The 18,790-nt window shown below is 53.9% G+C and overlaps 2 protein-coding genes across 3 annotated transcripts; one reads left to right on the forward strand and one right to left on the reverse strand.

The window, feature by feature from the left end:
- Window positions 1–184: 184 nt before the first annotated feature.
- Window positions 185–11,523, reverse strand: DNAJC16 (DnaJ heat shock protein family (Hsp40) member C16). Of its 2 annotated transcripts, none has more exons than XM_066982277.1 (14): window positions 11,310–11,523; window positions 10,556–10,622; window positions 9,763–10,093; window positions 8,701–8,885; window positions 8,011–8,115; window positions 7,252–7,410; window positions 6,972–7,102; window positions 6,423–6,606; window positions 6,054–6,236; window positions 5,714–5,790; window positions 5,152–5,232; window positions 4,955–5,053; window positions 4,203–4,370; window positions 185–3,769 (listed from the first exon to the last, which is right to left on the reverse strand). In XM_066982277.1, the coding sequence occupies exons 1-14, from the start codon at window positions 11,477–11,479 to the stop codon at window positions 3,373–3,375; spliced, it is 2,337 nt and encodes a 778-aa protein (XP_066838378.1). In that variant the 5' UTR covers window positions 11,480–11,523; the 3' UTR covers window positions 185–3,372. The 2 variants fall into 2 exon arrangements, with proteins under 2 accessions (XP_066838378.1, XP_047923260.2); XM_048067303.2 differs by having other exon boundaries at window positions 4,203–4,373.
- Window positions 11,524–11,554: 31 nt separating this feature from the next.
- On the forward strand, window positions 11,555–18,396 carry CASP9 (caspase 9). Its single transcript, XM_048067306.2, has 10 exons — window positions 11,555–11,730; window positions 12,220–12,433; window positions 12,964–13,044; window positions 13,385–13,416; window positions 14,706–14,882; window positions 15,466–15,555; window positions 16,168–16,315; window positions 16,835–17,014; window positions 17,455–17,564; window positions 17,833–18,396. Exons 1-10 carry the CDS (start codon window positions 11,599–11,601, stop codon window positions 17,923–17,925), a joined length of 1,257 nt encoding a protein of 418 aa, XP_047923263.1. The 5' UTR covers window positions 11,555–11,598; the 3' UTR covers window positions 17,926–18,396.
- The last annotated feature ends 394 nt before the right edge of the window (window positions 18,397–18,790 follow it).

Consider the following 18,790-nt stretch of genomic DNA (forward strand, 5'->3'; position numbering starts at 1 on the left):
ACCATTACAAACCTGTCACTGGTAAAAGGCTTTTCCCAGTAAGAGACAGAAGCAGGACAGCTAACGTAGAGCTTTAGAGGGTGGCTGAGCGAGCGGCACCTGTGGCTCATTCTGGCAGCTGGGGCTTTTCTGAGCTGGCGTGGACACGAGGTCAGATTGCACACGGAAACACAGAGCCACCTCATCACACATTAAAATAGTTTATTTTGGTTGCGAATCTGTAATCGCCTTAAAACAAAATGACATCAGTGCCTGGTCACAAATACAAAAAAAAAAAAAGAGAAAAAAGAAAAAAAAAAAACAAACAAGACAAGTTTGCCAAATAAGTTAATTTCCCTCCCTCCCCAGTATCAAAAGTGCAAAATACGAACTTTGTTTTCAGTCCCACTTCTCAGGCTGTGTTCGCGTACTAGTTCTGGCAGGCTCTCAGAGAGCAGAGGAGCGGAGTCACTGCTCCTGCCGCACTCAGCCAAGGGAAGAGTTGTGCACGACCTTCAGGCTCGGGGCCTGTTTCCCTTTGCCGTAAGGACGTTTTGCTTCGGTTTCTGAGTGGGGGGTGTTTGCTTGGGCGTCACCAAATAGTGCGTTGGGACTGAATTTCCTCAATCTTTGGATTACGAACTACCATGTGCATAACAGAATAGCCAGTGCATTTCGCCGACGACACATTACAATGCGGGTCAAGCGCCGCGGTGGGCGGCAGGTTAGAAAATTATTGGGGAGAGGGGGGTCATGGCTTGCACTTGCTGGGAGAGGGTGGACAGATCTCAGGCGTAAGCAGCAGCTGAGAGGCCTCTGACCACACTCCTCTACCAGAAAGCAAGCACCCAGTGCTCCGTGACAGTTGCCAGAACTACCTAAAATGGATGATTTTAGACCAGTTTAGCACGTGCTGCAGCCCCTGAAAGAAGATTTTCTGCAAAAGAGCGACACGTGGGTGCTGTACGTCTGCAGCCGAGTTAGTCTGAGCTGGCTGAGAGCGGCGAGGGGCAGAGTTACAGCAGCGGTTGCAGCTACAGAGGAGCTGTAGTCCTGGCTGGCCGGGGGGCTGCTGCAAGTGCTCATTCAACAAAACTCAGGCAGACGGGGCTGTTCAGCTGTGCTAAAACACAAATAAAAGGGTTCCAGCATGTGTGCATCACAGAAATTGTATCCTGAAGGCCACAAGGCCATAGCTTTTGCTTACTTGGGGCAGAGGTGATTCCCTTGCTGTAGTACAACTAGGCACTTTTTTTCCTAAATTAAGTGTCGAGTTTTCTTCAGGTTCCTGACTAGCTGAAGAGCTGGCAGATGGATTCGTTGCTCCTCATTCCCTACCCAAATAGTGTGTTTGTGTGTGTATACATATATATATATTTGCTTTTACAAGCAGTTAAAAGTTATGCGGAGCCTTCCCCTTGGCGGTTGTCCACTCGGCTGCAACCTCATTCCAGCTACCTCCTTGCACAGCGAGTTTGGGAGAAGCACAAGCGCGCTACAGCGATCGTTCCAGCCCAAATGCCATCAAGTCTCACAACAGCAGGCCGATGCAGCGCTGTGTGCGCCTCGTAGCTTCCTTTTCTTCCTTTCCCCTCCCTATTTCTAACATCTCATTCACGCGACAGCACAAGCTGCAGCCCGGAGTCTGCTGAGCTAAAATTAAGCAGCCTCACGTAAGGTCGGGTGGTAGCACGGCAGCCTTTATTGGGAAGTACGTTGTGTGCAGCGCTGGGGTTACCTGCTCAGGTAAGGTGGTAACTAAAGAAGGCAAGGGTGGGGTGAGCTTTTAGCCAACGCCACGCGCTCACCAAGTGCTTTAGCATCAGGGGCAGAGCCTCACGCAAAGGGCGCCCCGCTCCCAGCCTCGTGGTTTGGCAGTCCTGCGACCTGACGCTCTGCAAGCTACTCCCACAGCAGGCTTTGGGTTCCTGCACCATGAGGAGACACCACAAGGGTCTGCCCCGGAGCAGTGAGAAGGGAACAGGAGCCCTGCAGGATTTCAGTCCCGGCCGTGGAAAGAAACCCTTTGGCTTTGCTTCATCGTCTGAAGAGCTGAAAGCAACCGCGAGCCTGCTGCTTGCCTTCCCCTGCCTTACAACCGGGCGGCCTCCTTCCCCCTCGATGCTGTAAGTGGCTGTCGGAGCATTGCTCGAGCAAAGCATAAACCAAACTGTGCTTTGCAGCTGTTCTAGCTTTACACAGACCTATGTGTTTAAAAAGGAGAAAAACCAAAAAGCAACAAGAGAAAAAAAAAAAAAAAAAAAGAAAAACAACAAAACCAAGGCAGCCTGCATGTTGAGAAACAAAAGTCTGTGGCAGGACCGGAACGGGCGAGACGCTGAAGCATCTTAAACCCACACCTGAAACAAAACGAGCCTCGCACGTAAGCGACGGTCTGGTGAGATAACAGCACTTCTGGGGCAACATTTCAAGAACGCGGTCATCGACGAATTAGGTTCCTCGATACAACGAAAGGTCGGTTTGTACTACAGATGTGAGGGTGTTGGAAAGGAGCCCGAACCGACTCCCTAGCAGCTAGGTAGAGTTTCTTTTACACATCTACTGGCTCACAGCAGCGTATGCCTACAATCTGAGGACACGGTTAAAGTTATGGCTCTAAGATACATAGTCTAAAACTGACAGAAGCAGAAAGGCATCTGGAAAACGATGTGACATTTAAATGGCTCAACACCTTTACAGTATTTACGGCTGTGCAAAACCCCTTCCCCTCCCTGGTTACGGTTTTAGCTGGTGAAGCTGCACGTGGAACTATTACACGAGGAGCAGGAAACATGCAGATCGCCTACTAGCCCGCCCCGCAGGTGAGTCCCAGCTACAGGTTTGCTATGAGGGAGGTGCTCCCGGCCACCCTCTAGGCCACTTACCCCGGGAAAGCCATCGGTATGACTGGTGGGAAGCCTTTTGGAGGAGGGTCTGTAGGGTCTTGCCACTGTTACACCATGCACCATGGGCTAAGCACGTGGGGAAGGGGTGGGGGAGAGAACCACGACCCGCGCTGCGGAACTGGCCGCGTTCAGTCCTGACCGAGTCGCCGCGGCTAAGAGGTCAGGGATTTTCTTCAACCGAGGTGAAACAAGAGGTGGATCGAGGGTGGCTCGGGAAGCAGACGCGGCAGGATGAGAAGGGGAAAATGGCCTTCTTGGCTCTGCGATAGTACGGCATCCAAACGTGAGAACGATTCGGTGGAGGGCGTTTCAGCGCGTTTCGTTGCGCTCCAGGGCTCTGGATACGGGGAGAGATTTTTCTGGTCGCCGTCCCTCAGAGAATTCATCTAAAACGTAAGGTTCGTTCATCACGATTGTTTGGTTATTCCGGAAAGAGCGGTCCCTCGTCATCTTCATAAAAAGTGTGTTAGAATCTCTTTAAAAGCCCTCAGTCTAGCGCGGGCCAGGAGGGGATGTAGAACCTCTGTAAGGAGCCCTCGAGAAGGCGTTCCATCCAAAAGGACAATTTATGCAATTTGTTTTTAATGGATCTAGATCCTGGGCTGCAGGAGGATTTCCCTCTGGCTTCGGTGTGCAGCGGAGAATCGTAGTCCTCACACGACCCCATGGTTCCCCCCTCGTCTCCTGATCTGTGAGGCTTAAAGAGGCAGAAGTATTTCTTGTGGCCGTTCAGGGCCAGGACGTAGCCCGTGTAGTCGCGCTCCAGGAAATGCTTGTCGTACTGGTTCGGGATGGGAGCGGCGTCCTGCGCGAACTCCAGCAGGTACTCCAGCCACTCGCGGTGCTTGTCCAGGCTCAGGAAGGAGAAATGAAGAGAGCTGCTCCTGGGAGAAGAGCAGAGGAGAAGCAGGATGAGCACGGCTTCCAAGTCAGGCTGGAGGTCTATGGGACGGGGAAGCGTTGGTAAATGAGGGCGGAGGCAGAGCTGTGTTTCTATAGCTCCTTTTTTTGACCCGCTTCAGTACGGGTGACAATTATGAGTGTGCAGCACTGTCATGCTCCACGAGTGTTATGGAATAAGGGTACAAAAGAAGCAGGAGCAGTGCTAGACCCATCCATCCACCTTCACTGAGTGAAGGACAAGGAAGGCCGCTCAGTTTTTGGCAGCTTGTCACCGCTGAAGTGCGTGGAGGCTGCTTTGTTTGCTCCAAGCGCTCCCTCTTGGCAGAGCCCAAACCACTCCCAACTTTTCATCAGGGCAGCATTAGGCAAGGTGTTAAAACAGTACCAGAAACCTGAGAAAGGGCCCCAACCTACCCTGTGAACGTGTAGACTTCCAGGGCAAACTTCTGGAGGAGGGCGGTTTTCGTGGAGTTCGAGAGGATCAAGACCACGTTCATGTGACCCGGCCTGAGGCGTACCAGGTTGCTGTTATAGTTGATGTCTGTGAGCTCGGTCACCTCCACAAAGCCTTTTTTGGGAACCCTGCTGCAACGAAACAACGACTGAGTGAAAGGGGAACGAAGGAACAGCAGCAAACAAGATCAGGGAAACTGAACTTGTCCCTATGCCTTATGCCAGTCGGTCCCCAAGGCAGTTAAATTGGAGCAGCCTGCACCTGCAAAGCCAGAGCTGGATCTTCCTCAACAAGCGCGTCAGACCTTTGCCTTTCCACTGAGGATCTTGTCTGGGGCAAACTCAAGAGGTTACGAGGGGCGCAGAGAGGAAGAACAGCTTTTCTGTATGATAGGGAAGAGCAGCTGGATGCAACGAGGCCTGCTGTAAAGCCCCAGCTTTTCCTGGATTCTCAAAGCAGCTGCTTTCTCTCCCGTGGTAGCGGGAATCACGTAATAACTAAGTTTCTGAACCCATGTCCCTGCTGCCCAGAGTCCGGCTAAATGCCACCCCCTTGTGCTTTTCTGTGCCTGCACTGCCCCCTGCAATGACTGCACTACGTCCATGCAGCTCTGGCGCTTCTCTGCCTAACGCTCTCTGTGCTCCCTCTTTTCACAGTCACTCCCCAAACAGTAATTCAGCAGAAAACATTCTGGAGAGAATAGAGAGGGAACCTGTTACTCTCTTTGCTGAAATTTGTGTCGTTCTTCTCAGTCTTTGTGGTCGCCTCTTCCTTCTCAGAGGGAGGAGAGTCTCTTGTGTCGCTGGAGTCGCTGCAAAGGAATTATTTGGGCGTTGTTTAAAGGGCCACTTTGGACAGGGACGCTGCTGGCTGGACTGTAAGACCTAGGGCATTTTGGCATGCACTCACCTGAAAGCCTGAACAATAACAGTGCCAAAGAGAATGAAGAGCGCGGAGAAGAGCAAGGACAGCAGGGGCATCATTTCTCGCCTGAGGGAAGATTTGCAAACGGCAATCAGGTCTGCGAGTCGCGCGATTTCTGCTTGAATTTCAGCTGCTGTCTACCTCAAACGACACCCTGCAGTTTCCCCAGAAACACGGTTTATGTTCAGGGGTCTTAAACGTGATCCAGACTTGGAGCACTACCCTGCTTCCCCCCAAAAGGAGGAGGACAAAAACGGATCCATTTTAAAGGGAGGCTAAGGGGAAAGGGTGAAAAGCAACACTGGATAGGGCTGGCCTGTTTTCAGGGGTGCAATATCCATGCTTTACCTCAAGGCCAGTGCTTGAGGCAGAAGCTGTTGTCACTGTGGTGTCACCACTCCTCACCTTAACCTCAAGAGAATACAGGGACCTGCCTATTTTGGTATGTTCTCAATTCCTGTTAATCTGAGCCTGGTTCTACTACGCATTTGAACAAGAGAGCAGCAATCCTGCTCCCTGTCGAGACTCGTGAGCGCCCAGTCCGTACCAGTTACTGTGAAACAAACTGTCCCAGCAGTCCAAGACGTAATCCAGCGTGGAGTAGAACCATCGGATAAGGAACATCTGTTTGAGAAAAAGGAAAAAAGAAAAAGGCGAGTGACAAAACTGTTATCCACAGCACTGATGTGACTTGTACCCCCCCCCAGAACCGAACCCCAGGCCCAAAGCAGCTTGGGGGCGTGCCACGAGCTCTTCCTTCCCTGAGCAAGCACGCTTACAGGAGTCGTGCCTTGGTATTGTAAGGCGTAGTTCCCACTAACGACTGTAACAGAACTGCCCAAGAAGGTTTCACAGGTGTTAAGCAGCTGGAAACGCCAGGCACTTACGGGAGCAAGCTCGTCACGCAAGTCTGCCAGGACAGTCTCTGAGGAGAGAAGGCCAGGGTCCGTCCTCAGCTGGTCCAGAAGGTCCAGGAGGATGAAGTTGTCCTCTTTGCTGCCTTGCCAGGCCTCCTCCAAGGCTTTGTAGACGATCTTTCCTGCGTTGTTGCGCCTCTCCAGAATGACCACCTGGACAAAGCAACGACACGACAGGTGTCAGACAGGAAGGTACTTTTTTTTTTGGGACAGATGTTACGCTTCAAATCCCTGCCCAGAATTAGGAGTCAGCTCAAGGTACAGCAGCCTCCGCAGAGTGATGTGAGTTAGAATAACAGGCAAAAAGAAGCAGCAGAAGAAAACAAAGGTAACGCTCACGGCCGATTTTCCACGGTACTTCTCCTCATCCATCAGCAAGGCGTCTGCAAATTCCGGCTGCCGCTCGTTATAGATGTGTGCAAACCTCAGCACGTCTTTCGTGTTGGCCACAGCAAAAGTCAAAAACGCCTCGTAAGTCTCAGCAAACTTATCGCCTTCTCCGGTAAGCAAGACCACGCAGTGCCTAGGCAACACAAGGGAGAGGGCAGGTTAAGAGCTCTCTTTCTGCTAGCCAGAACGATGCTGATGGGACAGAAACCCCACCTGTTAGTTTTGGGCATGCTTTTGAAAGCCTGCTCCTGCCTTCCGTGCGATCAGCTCTCCAGCCTGCCGTCCCATCTCTCCTTCCTTCTACCTGCCCTCTGTCCCAAGATGCGCCCAGTAAAGGCACAAAATCTGCCAAATTGCACAGATGCCCAGCACCCTCCAATGCAGTCATTTCCTTCCTCCCTCTAAAGGTTTTACATGTCATTCAGAATCAAACAAAAAGTGGCTCTAGAAGCAACCCCAGAACCTCGGGGGACAAAATGGGTTTCCGAGGAACCTTACTTCCGCTGACGGTGCGACTTCTTCACGGGACACAGCTCCTGAAACAGCCTCTGGTTGGTGAGTCTGGCTGCCATGAGGAACTTATTCTGGGAAAGGAAGTCGTCGATGAGTTGCTTCTTCATATCTCGTGCCTAGCAAGGACAAAGAGCAGAGGTGGTCGCTAAGCGGTCTGAGGAGAGTAAAGCTGTTCCAAAGTTCTTGTCTGAAGGCTGCCAGCCGTCACAGTCCTCACTGAAACGGGCTTGGTGAGAAAACCTCTGCGCCCATTTCACAGCCCTACCTGCACAACATCCGCGGGCTTGTCGATGTGCTCCTTGAAGACCATCATGGTCGGAGTGTAGACGTTGATGTTGTACTGACTGGACAACTCTTCGGTCCCTCTGAGCCCAACGTACACGTAACCAAAGGACAAGTAGTCTCTGTATGCAAAGGCAGTCAGCTGGACGGGAAGAAAGCGCCGGTACACGTTTACATTAGAGAGCCAACAATGTGTTTTCCCCCAAGTGCCCGTGTTAACTTGGCTTCGAGAGCACTTCCTGCTGTTTAAATGCCATCGGGCGTGTGCTGTAAGAGGTAAAAGCCGCTCTGTTCCCTTGCTGAGCTGCAGTTTGTGCGCTCTTAGTTACCGTACAGACGGCCCTAATGGATCCACAGCTTTTTGCTTTTTTTTAAACAAGCTGACATTTTGCACGGCAGCAGGAGTTTCTTAGGAAACGGCCTTTCCAATAACCCAAATTAGGGTGCTGCAAAAAGCTCTCCTTACTAGGCTAGTGTGCCTCTGTGGCTGGCAACCCCAAAACCTGCCCGCCCCTTTACATCTGCTCAGGCTACACCCGTGTCGGGGCAGCAAAGCCAACTACTCACACAGTCGGTCACCCGGCTGCGCTGTGTCTGACCGCTGTGAATTAACTCGCCCTCTTAGAACTGGAAATACTGTGCAGAGGCATCGGTCCACCCCTGCTCACAACAACCCCGCGTTTTCTTTCGGGACAGCTGGGTTTATTAGAGAGTCAAAATCCAGCCACAGAAATGGTGTTACCTTGTACAGTAATGGCACAACCGGCATGTGATCGAACAGAAGGACGTGGGGCTTGTTTTCTTTCTTCCAGTTGGATAGAAAGCGGACGTAGTTTTTATCTGTAATCTTTAAACAGAGTCAGAACGTTAGCGTAACCTCACGACAGTTAGTTAGCTGTACAATTAGGTGCCTGAACCGGGTCTGAGAAAGCTGTCCAGGTGTTTCAGAAAGCGGGCTGTTGATTTGTCCTTGCAGCTGTCACAGCTATGTGGCATGGCCACAGTATTCTTAAACGAGGAGGCAGCAGGTAGCTCGTGTCTGGGTTTACGAGGGCTATACCACGTTACCCCAAGGGGTGGAAGGCAGCTCCTGCCAGGTGATAACCCAAAACAGTCACAAATGTGCAGCTTTCACGTGGCTCTTGTTAGCCATGGGGTGTTACAGCTGGGAGAGCAGCAGACACACTGCAGACACGCAACGAGCCCGTCCACGAAGGGAAGAAGTGATACGGAGCCCTGTCGTACGCTTGCTTCCAAGCTACCTCCAGGGTTTGTGGCTGTAACTACAGCTCTCAGCACACCTCGCTTAGATCCTCTCGCAACTTGGGCTGAATTAAACAGATCTGACACCGAAGCAGCTGAAGAGCCCTGACTATCCAGACAGCCACCAGAGGCAACCAGCACACCACACGCCGCTCTCGCTAAAACGTACCTTTTCCACGAGATTCCCCGGCAGCAGGTTCTCCACGAACTGCCGCAGGTTCTCTCGAATGACGGCGTTGTGGAAGAAGGTTATTTTCCCGTTCATCAGCCCCAGTATCGATGGCGTGCTGTGAGCACCTAGGTGATGGGCGAGGCGCCTCTCGTACCCGGCGTGAACGACTCCGATGCCCACTCCTGCAACGGGAGAGCGAGTCGACGTAAAAGATCACTGACGACCCAACCCCTCAAAACAGAAAGCTGAGTTTTAAGACCCCTCCCCTTGTCCAGCCCCCTCCTTGGGAGCTGTTTGGGTCAGGGTCCCTCCTAACTCTGTACTTTCCTACTGAAGTCCCTTGAAACTTGTGTTTAAAACTGATAGCGTTATCAAGGGAGAGAGAGAACATGCTGGCCCCTTCTGTTCTGCCCGCTGACGTCGCGTGCACTACAGGAACACCCGCTGGAGGACAAGCAAGCAGGGACCAGAAGGCCTTTGTGTCCTGCTGCCTGCTGAGCCTACTTTTTTGGGAACATGTGTGCAAGAAAAACAAGCTGGGGACGGAGAGAGCAAGTAGAAACTCTCTTGCTGGCACCCAAGTATGTTTCTGATCTGGTTGCCATATTCTGCAGGGATCTTTGCTTATCAAAGCCATCCAAGTTCAGGACAGAGCCCTGCAGCATTTACGTATCAGCCCTCGGCCACACAGTCATTTCTGATCATCAGCCTCTGGCTAAATCGCTCTCCTTACAGACAGGGGAAAAGGCACCTTGCCCTCACCATCCCTGGGACACCTGAGGGAACGACAGTGAAACGTCTGCGTAGAGAGAACCGAAACTCTGTGAGTCAGTAGGAGAGCCTGTTTTCTTCCCTCATTTCTAAGGCTTAGTCTCATCAATTACGTTGTTATTAACGCCCAGGAAAGGGTTAGGATCATGGATAAATCTCTGAGGCATTCTATGGGCTAAACTTAGCCTTCCAGAGCCGAAGGCGGTCGCTGCAGCTGTTGGCAGAAAACTTCTCCCCAGCTTCGTTCCGCCGGGAAGCCTCGCCCGACCCAAGTGGCCTCGTCCTTACCCAGCGCCTCCAGTTCCTGAGCAACTTCCTTCCACACGGGCTCGATGTGGATGCAGCTGAAGCACCAGTCTGAGGTTATTTTAATGAGGTAAGGTTTCTTGAAACTATCTGGCACGATGTCGTTGACGTAATGCGAAAAGTGGAGCAAATACTTCTCGTCGGAGGCGTCGCGTCTCTCCGAATTAAAGGGGAAGTGGAAAAAGGACTCATCGAAATAGAAGCCTTCGTGGAAGTGGTGGAACTGGCGATGCTGGTGCTGGGAGAAGCCCTGGCTCTCCCCAGCATCACCATAGCGATCGAAGTTTGCCCTCTTTTCCTCGTTGGAGAGAATCTGGGGAGCAGATGACAGAAGATGCCTTACATAAGCTCTGGGTGGCGGTGTGACAACTCTCCTTGACCACCGAGGGTTCTTTCAGTGCAGCATAAAGTGCCGAAACGTTCGCTAAGCAGCAAGAAGTCCTGTAGAGAACTTCCACGAGGGATAATTTGAGCTGTCCAAAGCAGGGCAGCAGTGACCACGGCTTACATCAGCCCCAGAACGTGCCCACGTCTGCATGACACAGCCAGGGCTGTACGGGTGCCGCGCACACGCTTTCCTCCTACCTTGGAGGCTTTTCAGGGAGCACAGGGCTGACCCCTTTGCAAACTTTTCCACCAGCAGCCTGCCGTGTAGGCGTCAAGAGACAAAGCAAAGCAGCGTGCACAACGGGAAGGTCCCTTCGCTTATTGATTAACGAGGTCCCTTCGCTTTGATGGTAATGAGAGTGGGTGCTGAGCACCGAGAGCGCCTTACCTCGTAGGCCTTGCTGATCTGGATGAATTTGTCCTCTGCTCCCGGATCCTTGTTTTTGTCGGGGTGCCTGGGGGCAGAGCGAAAGGCAGGGGCTGTATTCCTGCGGGAAGGGGCCGGCAGCTCCCAGGGGGATGCCTGGAGCACCCGCAGCAGCAGCCCCTGCTCGAGCCGGGCTTTCACACCGGGGCCGGGCTTCCCTTACCCCAACCCTGCACCCGGGGGGTCCTCCCCTTCACCGGGTGTTCCCCATCACACCGGAGAGGGCCTCGGGCTGAACGGAGGGGCCGTGTGGATGGGTACTGGGGCCGTTTGACCGGGTACGGGAGCCCTATGGCCGGGTACCAGGGCCATTTGGGTTCGTACCAGAGCCCAATGTCCGGGTACCGGGGCCCTTTGGATGGGTACTGAGGCCCTGTGACCGGGTACCGGAGCCCTATGTCCGGGTACCGGGGCCCTCTGGATGGATACCGGGGCCCTATGACCGGGTACCGGAGCCCAATGTCCGGGTACCGGGGCCCTTTGGATGGGTACCGAGGCCCTGTGACCGGGTACCGGAGCCCTATGGCCGGACACCAGGGCCCTATGACCGGGTACCGGGGCCCTTTGGATGGGTACCGGAGCCCAATGTCCGGGTACCGGGGCCCTATGACCGGACACCAGGGCCCTACGGCCGAGTACCGGGGACATTTAGGGCCCTGCGTCCGGGTCCCGGGGCCCCGCCGCCCGCCCCCTCCCGGCACCGTACCCCACGTACCACTCCCGGGCCAGCCTCTTGTACGCCTTCTTAATGTCGGCCTGGCTGGAGCCTCGCCCCACTCCCAGCACCCGGTACGGGTCGAAGTCGGCCGCGCCGAGCGCCGCCAGCAGCAGCAGCAGCAGCAGCAGGGCGGCGGCGCAGGCCGGGCCCGCGCGGCCCAGCTCCATGGCGGGCCCCGGCCCCGGCCCCGGCCCCGGCCCCGCGCCGCTTCCGGCGCTCCCTCCCCGCCGTTGCCACGGGGACGCGGCGCGGGGCCTGACGGGACCGCGGCGGCGGCGGGGCCGCCATGGAGGAGCGGCGGCGGCGGGCGCTGAGGCGGAGCCGGGTGCTGCTGGTGGAGGGGCTGCGGCTGGAGCCGCTCTGGGCGCCGCTGAGGGACCGCGGCGTGTTCACCGCCGCCATGGTGGAGGAGCTGCAGGTGGGGGGATGGCGGCGGGGGGTGAATTCCTGTCAGCGCGGTGGGCGCGGGCTGAGGGGAGCCTCCATCATGGCCTCGCGGTACCGTGAGGCGCTCGGGGCCCCTCAGCGAGGCTGTCACCCGTGGGCCGGCTACTGGGGCCGGCTACCGGGTCCCTATGGCCGGGTAACGGGTTCCTATGGCCGTGTACGGAGCCCTGCAGCCGGCTACTGGGGCCCTACGGCCGGGTACGGGGCGCTAAGGTTGGCTACCGGGACTTTACGGCTGCCTGTCGGGACCCTACAGCTGGCTACGGGGCCGTACGACCGGCTACCGGGGCCCTACGGCCGGCTACCGGGGCCCCATGGCCGGGGGTGTCCCCTCGTCCTTCCCCCCCCCAGCCCTAGGCCCCGTTCCCCCGCTGTTCCCCAGGCACCTCAGTGGGGTCTGCAGGGGGGGAAGGCTGGAGGAGCGCCCCTGAGGCTCATCCCGTGTTTTTTGCCCCCACAGAGTCTCGGCACACGCAGGGAGCAGGCCCGGCAGCTGGTTATCGACCTGGAGAGCCGCGGGCAGCGGGCTTTCCCCGTGTTCGTCTCGATCCTGCGGGACACAGGGCAGGGCGAGCTGGCGGATGCGCTGAGCGAGGCGTGCGGGAGCCTGCCGTCGCAGCCCAGAGACCTGAGGCCTGTGGAGCTGGAGCCGAGTGGAGAAAAGCGTGGTAAAAGTAAGTACCGAGGTCGTGGTTTGCTGCCCAGCGAGCTGCAGGATGGGGGGCAGCAGCCGGAGCTCCTCGCGCCCTGGAATTGCAGTGGGCTGGCGAGTGGGCTGTGAGGTCCTGGGTTTGTTATCCCAGAGCGTGGATCGTAGAGGGGGCTCTGCAGAGCTGCTGGGAGCACGTCATCCTTCCCAGGAGGGGGAATTGTTAAGCTCCAGCTGCGCTCTGGCAGCATCACAAGCCACCTTCCCGTTCTTTTCGCATGGAGCCTCCGCGCTGCTGCATTGAAAATGGATTCTGTTCCATTCTCACTATTCCTGTCTCGCGCTCTGCTGAATCCGTGTGCAGACCCAGCTTGTGTGGTTGCTGTGGGAAACTTTACGGAGCCCAAAAAGGGAAAACTGGAAGTGATGTTCCATCGCCCCCTTGCAGCAGCATTGTTGCAAGCTCTGGCCCTTTTGGGAAACTGAGGCTGTTTGCTTCTAGCACGAAATTGGCAGGGATGGGAGGAAAGAGGTGACTGTCCTGTGCTGTTACAGGTGAGAGCACCGTGGAACGCTTGTCCATCCCGGTCCAAGACCAGAGCGAACAATTTCGAGCACCTCCTGCACCAGCCCAGGGTAAGCAACGTCCCAGTAGCCCTTAGGAAGGTCTCAGCAGCCCGTCAGTTCCTTGTTTGTCTTGGCACGCCATCGGGAGGCTCTTTACTGCTCCCTTTCTGGGAATTTCCAACTGTCTCGGAGGAGTGCCAGGCTGGAGGCAGCTCCTCCCAGATAACAGTGCCCTGTTTTGCCCAGGGTGTTCTCAGGCAGAGCCAGGCTTTCTCCAGGCTGGCCCCTGTGCTGCTTTTGGGGGAATTCACTTGTGTCACCCCCACTTTACGGGTGACAGGGCAGGGTTGTCGTGAAGAATGGCTGTAACAGCTCCTTGTTAAGTGTTAACTTCTCTGTTGTGTTGTAGGTTCAGCTGTCGACAAGAGCGACCACAATCTGGTTAGTACTCTAGATCCCTTTTTGCCTTCTTTCTATTCTGGTTTATCTGTCGTCGTGTCTGAGTTCTTTACTGCCATTCGTCTTGGAGGTTCTGTGTGCGTGGCGTGTAGGAGCCTGCCCTTTAAGACATGAAAAGACAGAGCAGGGTTGAAGATAATAGTGTCCATCCTCAGAAGACAGAGTCAAACGTCAAAAAGAGAGGCTTGTTGTGGCTTAAACTTGTAGTTGGAGTAAAGAAGTCCCACAGCACAAAGCTCCACAGCTGCTGCAGCTGGAATTAATCCTGTGACAGCCACTTCTTGCACTCCACAACCCAAGGAATTGCTCTGAGCTGTAACCAGGCCGACTGGCTCAGAGAGGGTCAATGATTAGCCAGCTCCTCCTTAGGATCACCGTAGCTGTACCACAAATAATCTTACGTAGAGCTAAACATGGTGCTTAAAGTTTCCAGCAAGACAGCTAGTAATTTCCTCAGGCACCGAGGCAAGTATTGTCTGTGAGGTAGTGTTGTGACTTGGTAATCGTGGTGTTGAAAAATAGAAGCAGGGAAAACAACAAAGAGCGCGTGCGGCAGCTTTTGTGCACCAGGAGGCTCGCAGCAAAGCAAGCAGTCAGGATTTGGAAACGTGTTTTTTGGGAGCCACCTTCTGACCACGCGGCTCACTCGCACCCGATGTGGGGCGGATGGTTTGGCCGCGTTCACTTGAAGCTCGTGGCAGTGGCAGCAGAAGGGTTTGGGTAGCTCTCCCGAATTACTGCTCTGCTGTAGTCGGTGCGCAATCCGAGTCTCTAGGAGGTCGACCTGCCTGGTGTCTTGGCTCATCGCGTGTGCTCTCTGCGCTCTCGTGGTGAGTGTGCCTAAAAGGCTCCCAGAAACTTACCCACAGCATCATCTAGGTTGGAAGAGACCTCCAAGATCACCCAGTCCAACCTCTGACCTAACACTACCAAGTCCTCCACTAAACCACATCACCGAGCTCTACATCTAAACGTCTCTTAAAGACCTCCAGGGATGGTGACTCCACCACTTCCCTGGGCAGCCCATCCCAGTGCCTGACAACCCTTTTGGTACAGAAGTTCTTCCTAACACCCAACCTAAACCTCCCCCGGCACAACTTTAGCCCGTTCCTCCTCGTCCTAAAGTAGCGGAGCTGTGAAAAAGCTGTGAGATGAGCTGCTTTAAGGCCTCCTCTTCTTGTGTCCCACCTGGCTAGCTGCAAACGCTCTGAATATGAGGGTGTTTAATTGCGACTCATCTAAAAGTTCCCTTATGGGCTTGTGCGTGCCAGGTCTACCAGCTGAAGGCAGACCCTTGTGGACACTGCCTGATCATCAACAACATCACCTTCAGCCCTGACTCCGGTCTGTCGACTCGAGTCGGATCCGATGTGGACTGCGAGAGGCTGGAGAAGCGCTTCAAGTCTTTGTGCTTCCGCGTCCAGACCTTGAAGGATCTCAAAGCTCAGGTGAGGGTGGCAGCAAGAGGACCCAATTCAGTTCACCCCGCTGGCTGAGTTTTGGTCCCAGGATGTGATTTATAGGGAAACCTGTGAGGCTCTGTTCACATCATAGCTCTGACAGCCTCTGTTTTGGGTGTAGCCCCAGGGGTTTGACTTGCTTATCTGTGTGCGCCTCATCTGCTGCTCAAAGTCGCGGAGGGCAGGCAGGCAGGCAGCTAGAGTGGCTGCCAAAAGTAAGGCGAGGTGATTTGCTTGCCAGCCCGCCTCCTAATCAGGAGCAGTGTGTCTCAGCAGGTGAGTTGTGTAGAACGATATTTCATGTACATTGCTGCGTTGCGAAGGACGCAGCGAGGAAAGAAACCTTGTCAGATAAAGCGAGCGATGTGAAGTGGCAGCAGAACTGCAGGAATACTCTCTGCTTCGGGGCACGTGTGTGGGGTCTGTGTTATCCCACTTCTGCTGGACAGAAAGCAGCAGAGAAATTGACTGGGTCCTTCCGAGCAGCACAGCTGGGATAGGGCAGGGCCCAGGTAGTAATCTGTGGCCAGCGTGTGGTTTGAAAACCCTTCCCGTGATGTTTTTGACGTAGGAAATCAATGCAAAGCTGCGGAGCCTGGCGCAGCAGGACCACAGTGCCCTGGACTGCTGCCTGGTGGTCATCCTCTCCCACGGCTGTCAGGTAGGTTTGTCTCTCTTCCGAAGCAGCAAGGAGTTAACGCTTTCAGATTTGGGGGAGAGAAAACCCGAGTTCCTCCACTGCAGCCCGAGCCAGCGGTGCTGTTCCAAAGATCAGGCGGCCTTTGGACGAGTGCTCTCAGCTTCTGAAGGCAGCGTCTGCATTTCAGAACCAGATGGTGGGCGTAGAGCAGAGGGAGGTGGCGCTGACCTTTGTGCTGTAGTGCTCGAGTCCTTCCTGTTTCTCCAGCTCTAGTAAAGACCAAATATCACAAGTTGTGGGCCTCGAAGCGAGAGGAGAGCAGCTGTTCGCAAAAATGTTGTACGTTGTGTGCCCTTTGTCCCAGAGGGTAAAGAAGCCCGTTGCCAGAGGAGGTGGAATAGGAGTTGGATAATCAGGGAGGTTGGGATTCTGGGGTTTAGGATGTCCTAAATGCCTTCTGGGCATCCCTTCGCTGATGCAGCGCACGTAATTGCACAAATACGAGGAAGTGAGATTTATTCTGGTAACTTTATGCTGGAAAGAGACAGAAAAGAGAGCGCTCGTGCAGAAACAGGTTTCCTCTGAGCTCACCGTTCTTTCTGTGTTAGTAGCTCTTGGATTTTCCTCTTTCAGACAAGCCATAATCAGTTTCCCGGAGGGATTTATGGAACGGACGGAAAAAGTATTCCAGTTGAAAAGATTGTGAGACATTTCGATGGGTCCAATTGCCCAAGTTTGAGAGGAAAACCCAAACTCTTCTTCATCCAGGCCTGTGGTGGAGGTGAATCTTTGTTTTAGCTCCAGTCGTGGAAGAGCTGTGAGGTGTGAGCAGGCTGGTCAGGCACGGTCAGGCTTCGGCTTCTCATTCCTGTGAAGTCCATTGCCTTTTTCTCCAGCTCTCTTTTGGTATTCCCAGCTGTGTATTCTTACTGCTAACGCGGGTCGAGTCAAAGGACTCGGGCGCGAGCATCTCACAGGAGGATAGAACCGGCTCGAGTGCGCTGGAGCAGTTCTTTCACACAGCTGGGAATGCAGAATGGGAGGAGGGTGTGCTGCCTGCCCTAGGTATTTAGCCACAAGGTTAGCAGGGAAGCATGGCCCGAGGGCGTCTGCGTGAATTTCCTGATGGCACCGACTCCAGCAGCAAGGCCAAAGAGCAGAAAAGCTTTGTTTCCTTGGAGGATTTCCTTGGGAAAATAGCATTTCTGTGTTTTTTTTTCCCCATCGTTTGATAACGGAGGTTGTACGATTGCTGAATGTGTCAGGAGAGCAAGGGGGTTTCTTGTTCTGCTTTTTGCAGACCAAAAAGATCAAGGATTTGAAGTGGATTGCGAATCACCCAAAGATGAAGCTTGCAGAAGTTCCGTAGAGTCGGATGCGACTCCTTTCCAGGCTCTGTCGGGTAATATGGACGAGCCGGATGCCGTAGCCAGTTTGCCCACACCCGGTGACATCTTGGTGTCCTATTCAACCTTTCCAGGTGAGATAACCCGTGCAAATCATTTGCCTGGCACAGACTAATTGGCGCCAAGGGTGCTAAACTCGTACTCGAGACGTTCTCCTAGTTCTGCAGCTGGATTTTGGAGATCTGGGGGAGGAATCTGCTGCCGAACTGTCCCACCATGATGTAGTCGCTGTCCGTCATCGTACAAACAGAGCCACGTTCTGCACGCTTGTTTTGCTTTGTCTGGCCCTTCCTTAGCAACAGTTGAGCCCCTTGCAGCGTCAAGAACAGCTTTGTCACGATATTACAGGCAGAGGCAACAGGGGCGTGAAGAGGTTTTGGATTGGTTTGCTAAGGTGGTGGAAGAGACTGAGCTTCATGGCCAAAGTTAGGGGCAACTGCTGGAGATGGTCCTCGGAGGTGTGAAGCAAGACAAGAACAACTGTAGGAGTAATTTTCTCCTCCTCTCTCTGAAGGTTTTGTCTCCTGGAGGGATAAGTCAAGCGGCTCATGGTATGTGGAAACGCTGGACAGCGTGCTGGGACAGCACGCCCATTCTGAAGACCTGCCAACCATGTTACTGCGGGTAAATGTCTTTTTTTTTTTTTTTATTACTTTATTACTTTTCCTCCTCCTGTTTGTAGCCTCGAATGAGATGAAGGCAATAACCAGAGCTGCCGTCAGTCGGGGTAGGCAGGCCGACATTTGTAAAAGGACCGATGTTACTGAACATAGTCTTGAAAATAACAGGTTTTAATTTTTCAAGGAACATTCCCCCCCCCAAATTGCCTTAAGACAGAAGCAGGGCTCGTCAGTCCCACGCTCAGAACCTGAAGCTGTCCTTCCGTTCCCAGGTGGCAAATACTGTGTCTGCCAAGGGGAAGTTCAAGCAGATCCCGGGCTGTTTCAACTTCCTCCGTAAAAAATTCTTCTTCATGTGCAAGTGACGTGTGGGCGCTGAGCTCCCCGCCGAGGTGAAAATCGCTTCCCCATGGCCGGACGAAAGCTATGCCTGCCGTGGCTCAGACTGGGTGGTCCTGGTGGCCGTTGTCTGTCCATGGAGATGCTCGTCTTGAGAAATGTAATCTGTGAGCAGTCATCAATGTGAAATAGCAATAAAATAGCACTGGCCCTGTGCTAATGACGAGGAAGGGGCGTTTGAAGGAACCGCCTTTGCCAGGGTGCGCATCAGCCCGATCCTCCGCGTTCACGGGGCAGGGGCCTCTACCTGGCTGTGACGTGGCTGCGCTCTGCCTCTTGGTGCTGGTCTTTGGTGATTGTGTTTGTGTCCTTTTTGCTGCCTGGCTAGCTGATTGAGGGAATCAATGGAATTGAGTGATGGAATAAATGGAAAGGAATGATTTCTCCAACAACAATTTTTCTTTCTCAATAAAACAAAAAACAAAAGGCAAAAAATCTTTCCCATTGTGTTGTCATCCATTCCCTCTCATGCATGCCCTTTCAGCATGTGCAAAAAGCTAAATGTGTAGCCTAAGTGTGTAGAAATGCCTAAAATGTGTAGAGCAAGAAAGAAACCTTGCTTGAAAAGTTTAATCTTCTGCTGTTAACGCAGCAGAGAAGGGGAAGCATGTCCTTCAGAGGAACCACGTGGATGCTGAATGTGCGTCACTGCAGAAAACTGGTGAGGATTCCTTTGAATATCAGTTCTGGTAGCATCAAAGCCCTTACAAGATACCGCGTGTAGCTGTGACGACATTTTCAGGTCACAAGCTGTGTGTTTGGGAGTTAAAGGGAAGGAATCTGTGAGCCTGATGAGCCACCGCTGTGTTGCAGCAGCCACGGAAGGGATGT

The sequence above is a fragment of the Anser cygnoides genome, chromosome 23, assembly GCF_040182565.1.
Source record: "Anser cygnoides isolate HZ-2024a breed goose chromosome 23, Taihu_goose_T2T_genome, whole genome shotgun sequence".
NCBI classification, from domain to species: domain Eukaryota; kingdom Metazoa; phylum Chordata; class Aves; order Anseriformes; family Anatidae; genus Anser; species Anser cygnoides.

Excerpts from the sequence above, each read along its gene's own strand:
- CASP9 (XM_048067306.2), top strand. The coding sequence starts at position 11,599 with ATGGAGGAGCGGCGGCGGCGGGCGCTGAGGCGGAGCCGGGTGCTGCTG. Across the intron at positions 12,434-12,963 it reads TGGAGAAAAGCGTGGTAAAA|GTGAGAGCACCGTGGAACGC; the intron begins GTAAGTACCGAG and ends GTGCTGTTACAG. Across the intron at positions 13,417-14,705 it reads ACAAGAGCGACCACAATCTG|GTCTACCAGCTGAAGGCAGA; the intron begins GTTAGTACTCTA and ends TGTGCGTGCCAG.
- DNAJC16 (XM_048067303.2), bottom strand. The coding sequence starts at position 11,479 with ATGGAGCTGGGCCGCGCGGGCCCGGCCTGCGCCGCCGCCCTGCTGCTG. Across the intron at positions 10,623-11,309 it reads AAGAGGCTGGCCCGGGAGTG|GCACCCCGACAAAAACAAGG; the intron begins GTACGTGGGGTA and ends CTCTGCCCCCAG. Across the intron at positions 8,116-8,700 it reads CGGGGAATCTCGTGGAAAAG|ATTACAGATAAAAACTACGT; the intron begins GTACGTTTTAGC and ends CTCTGTTTAAAG.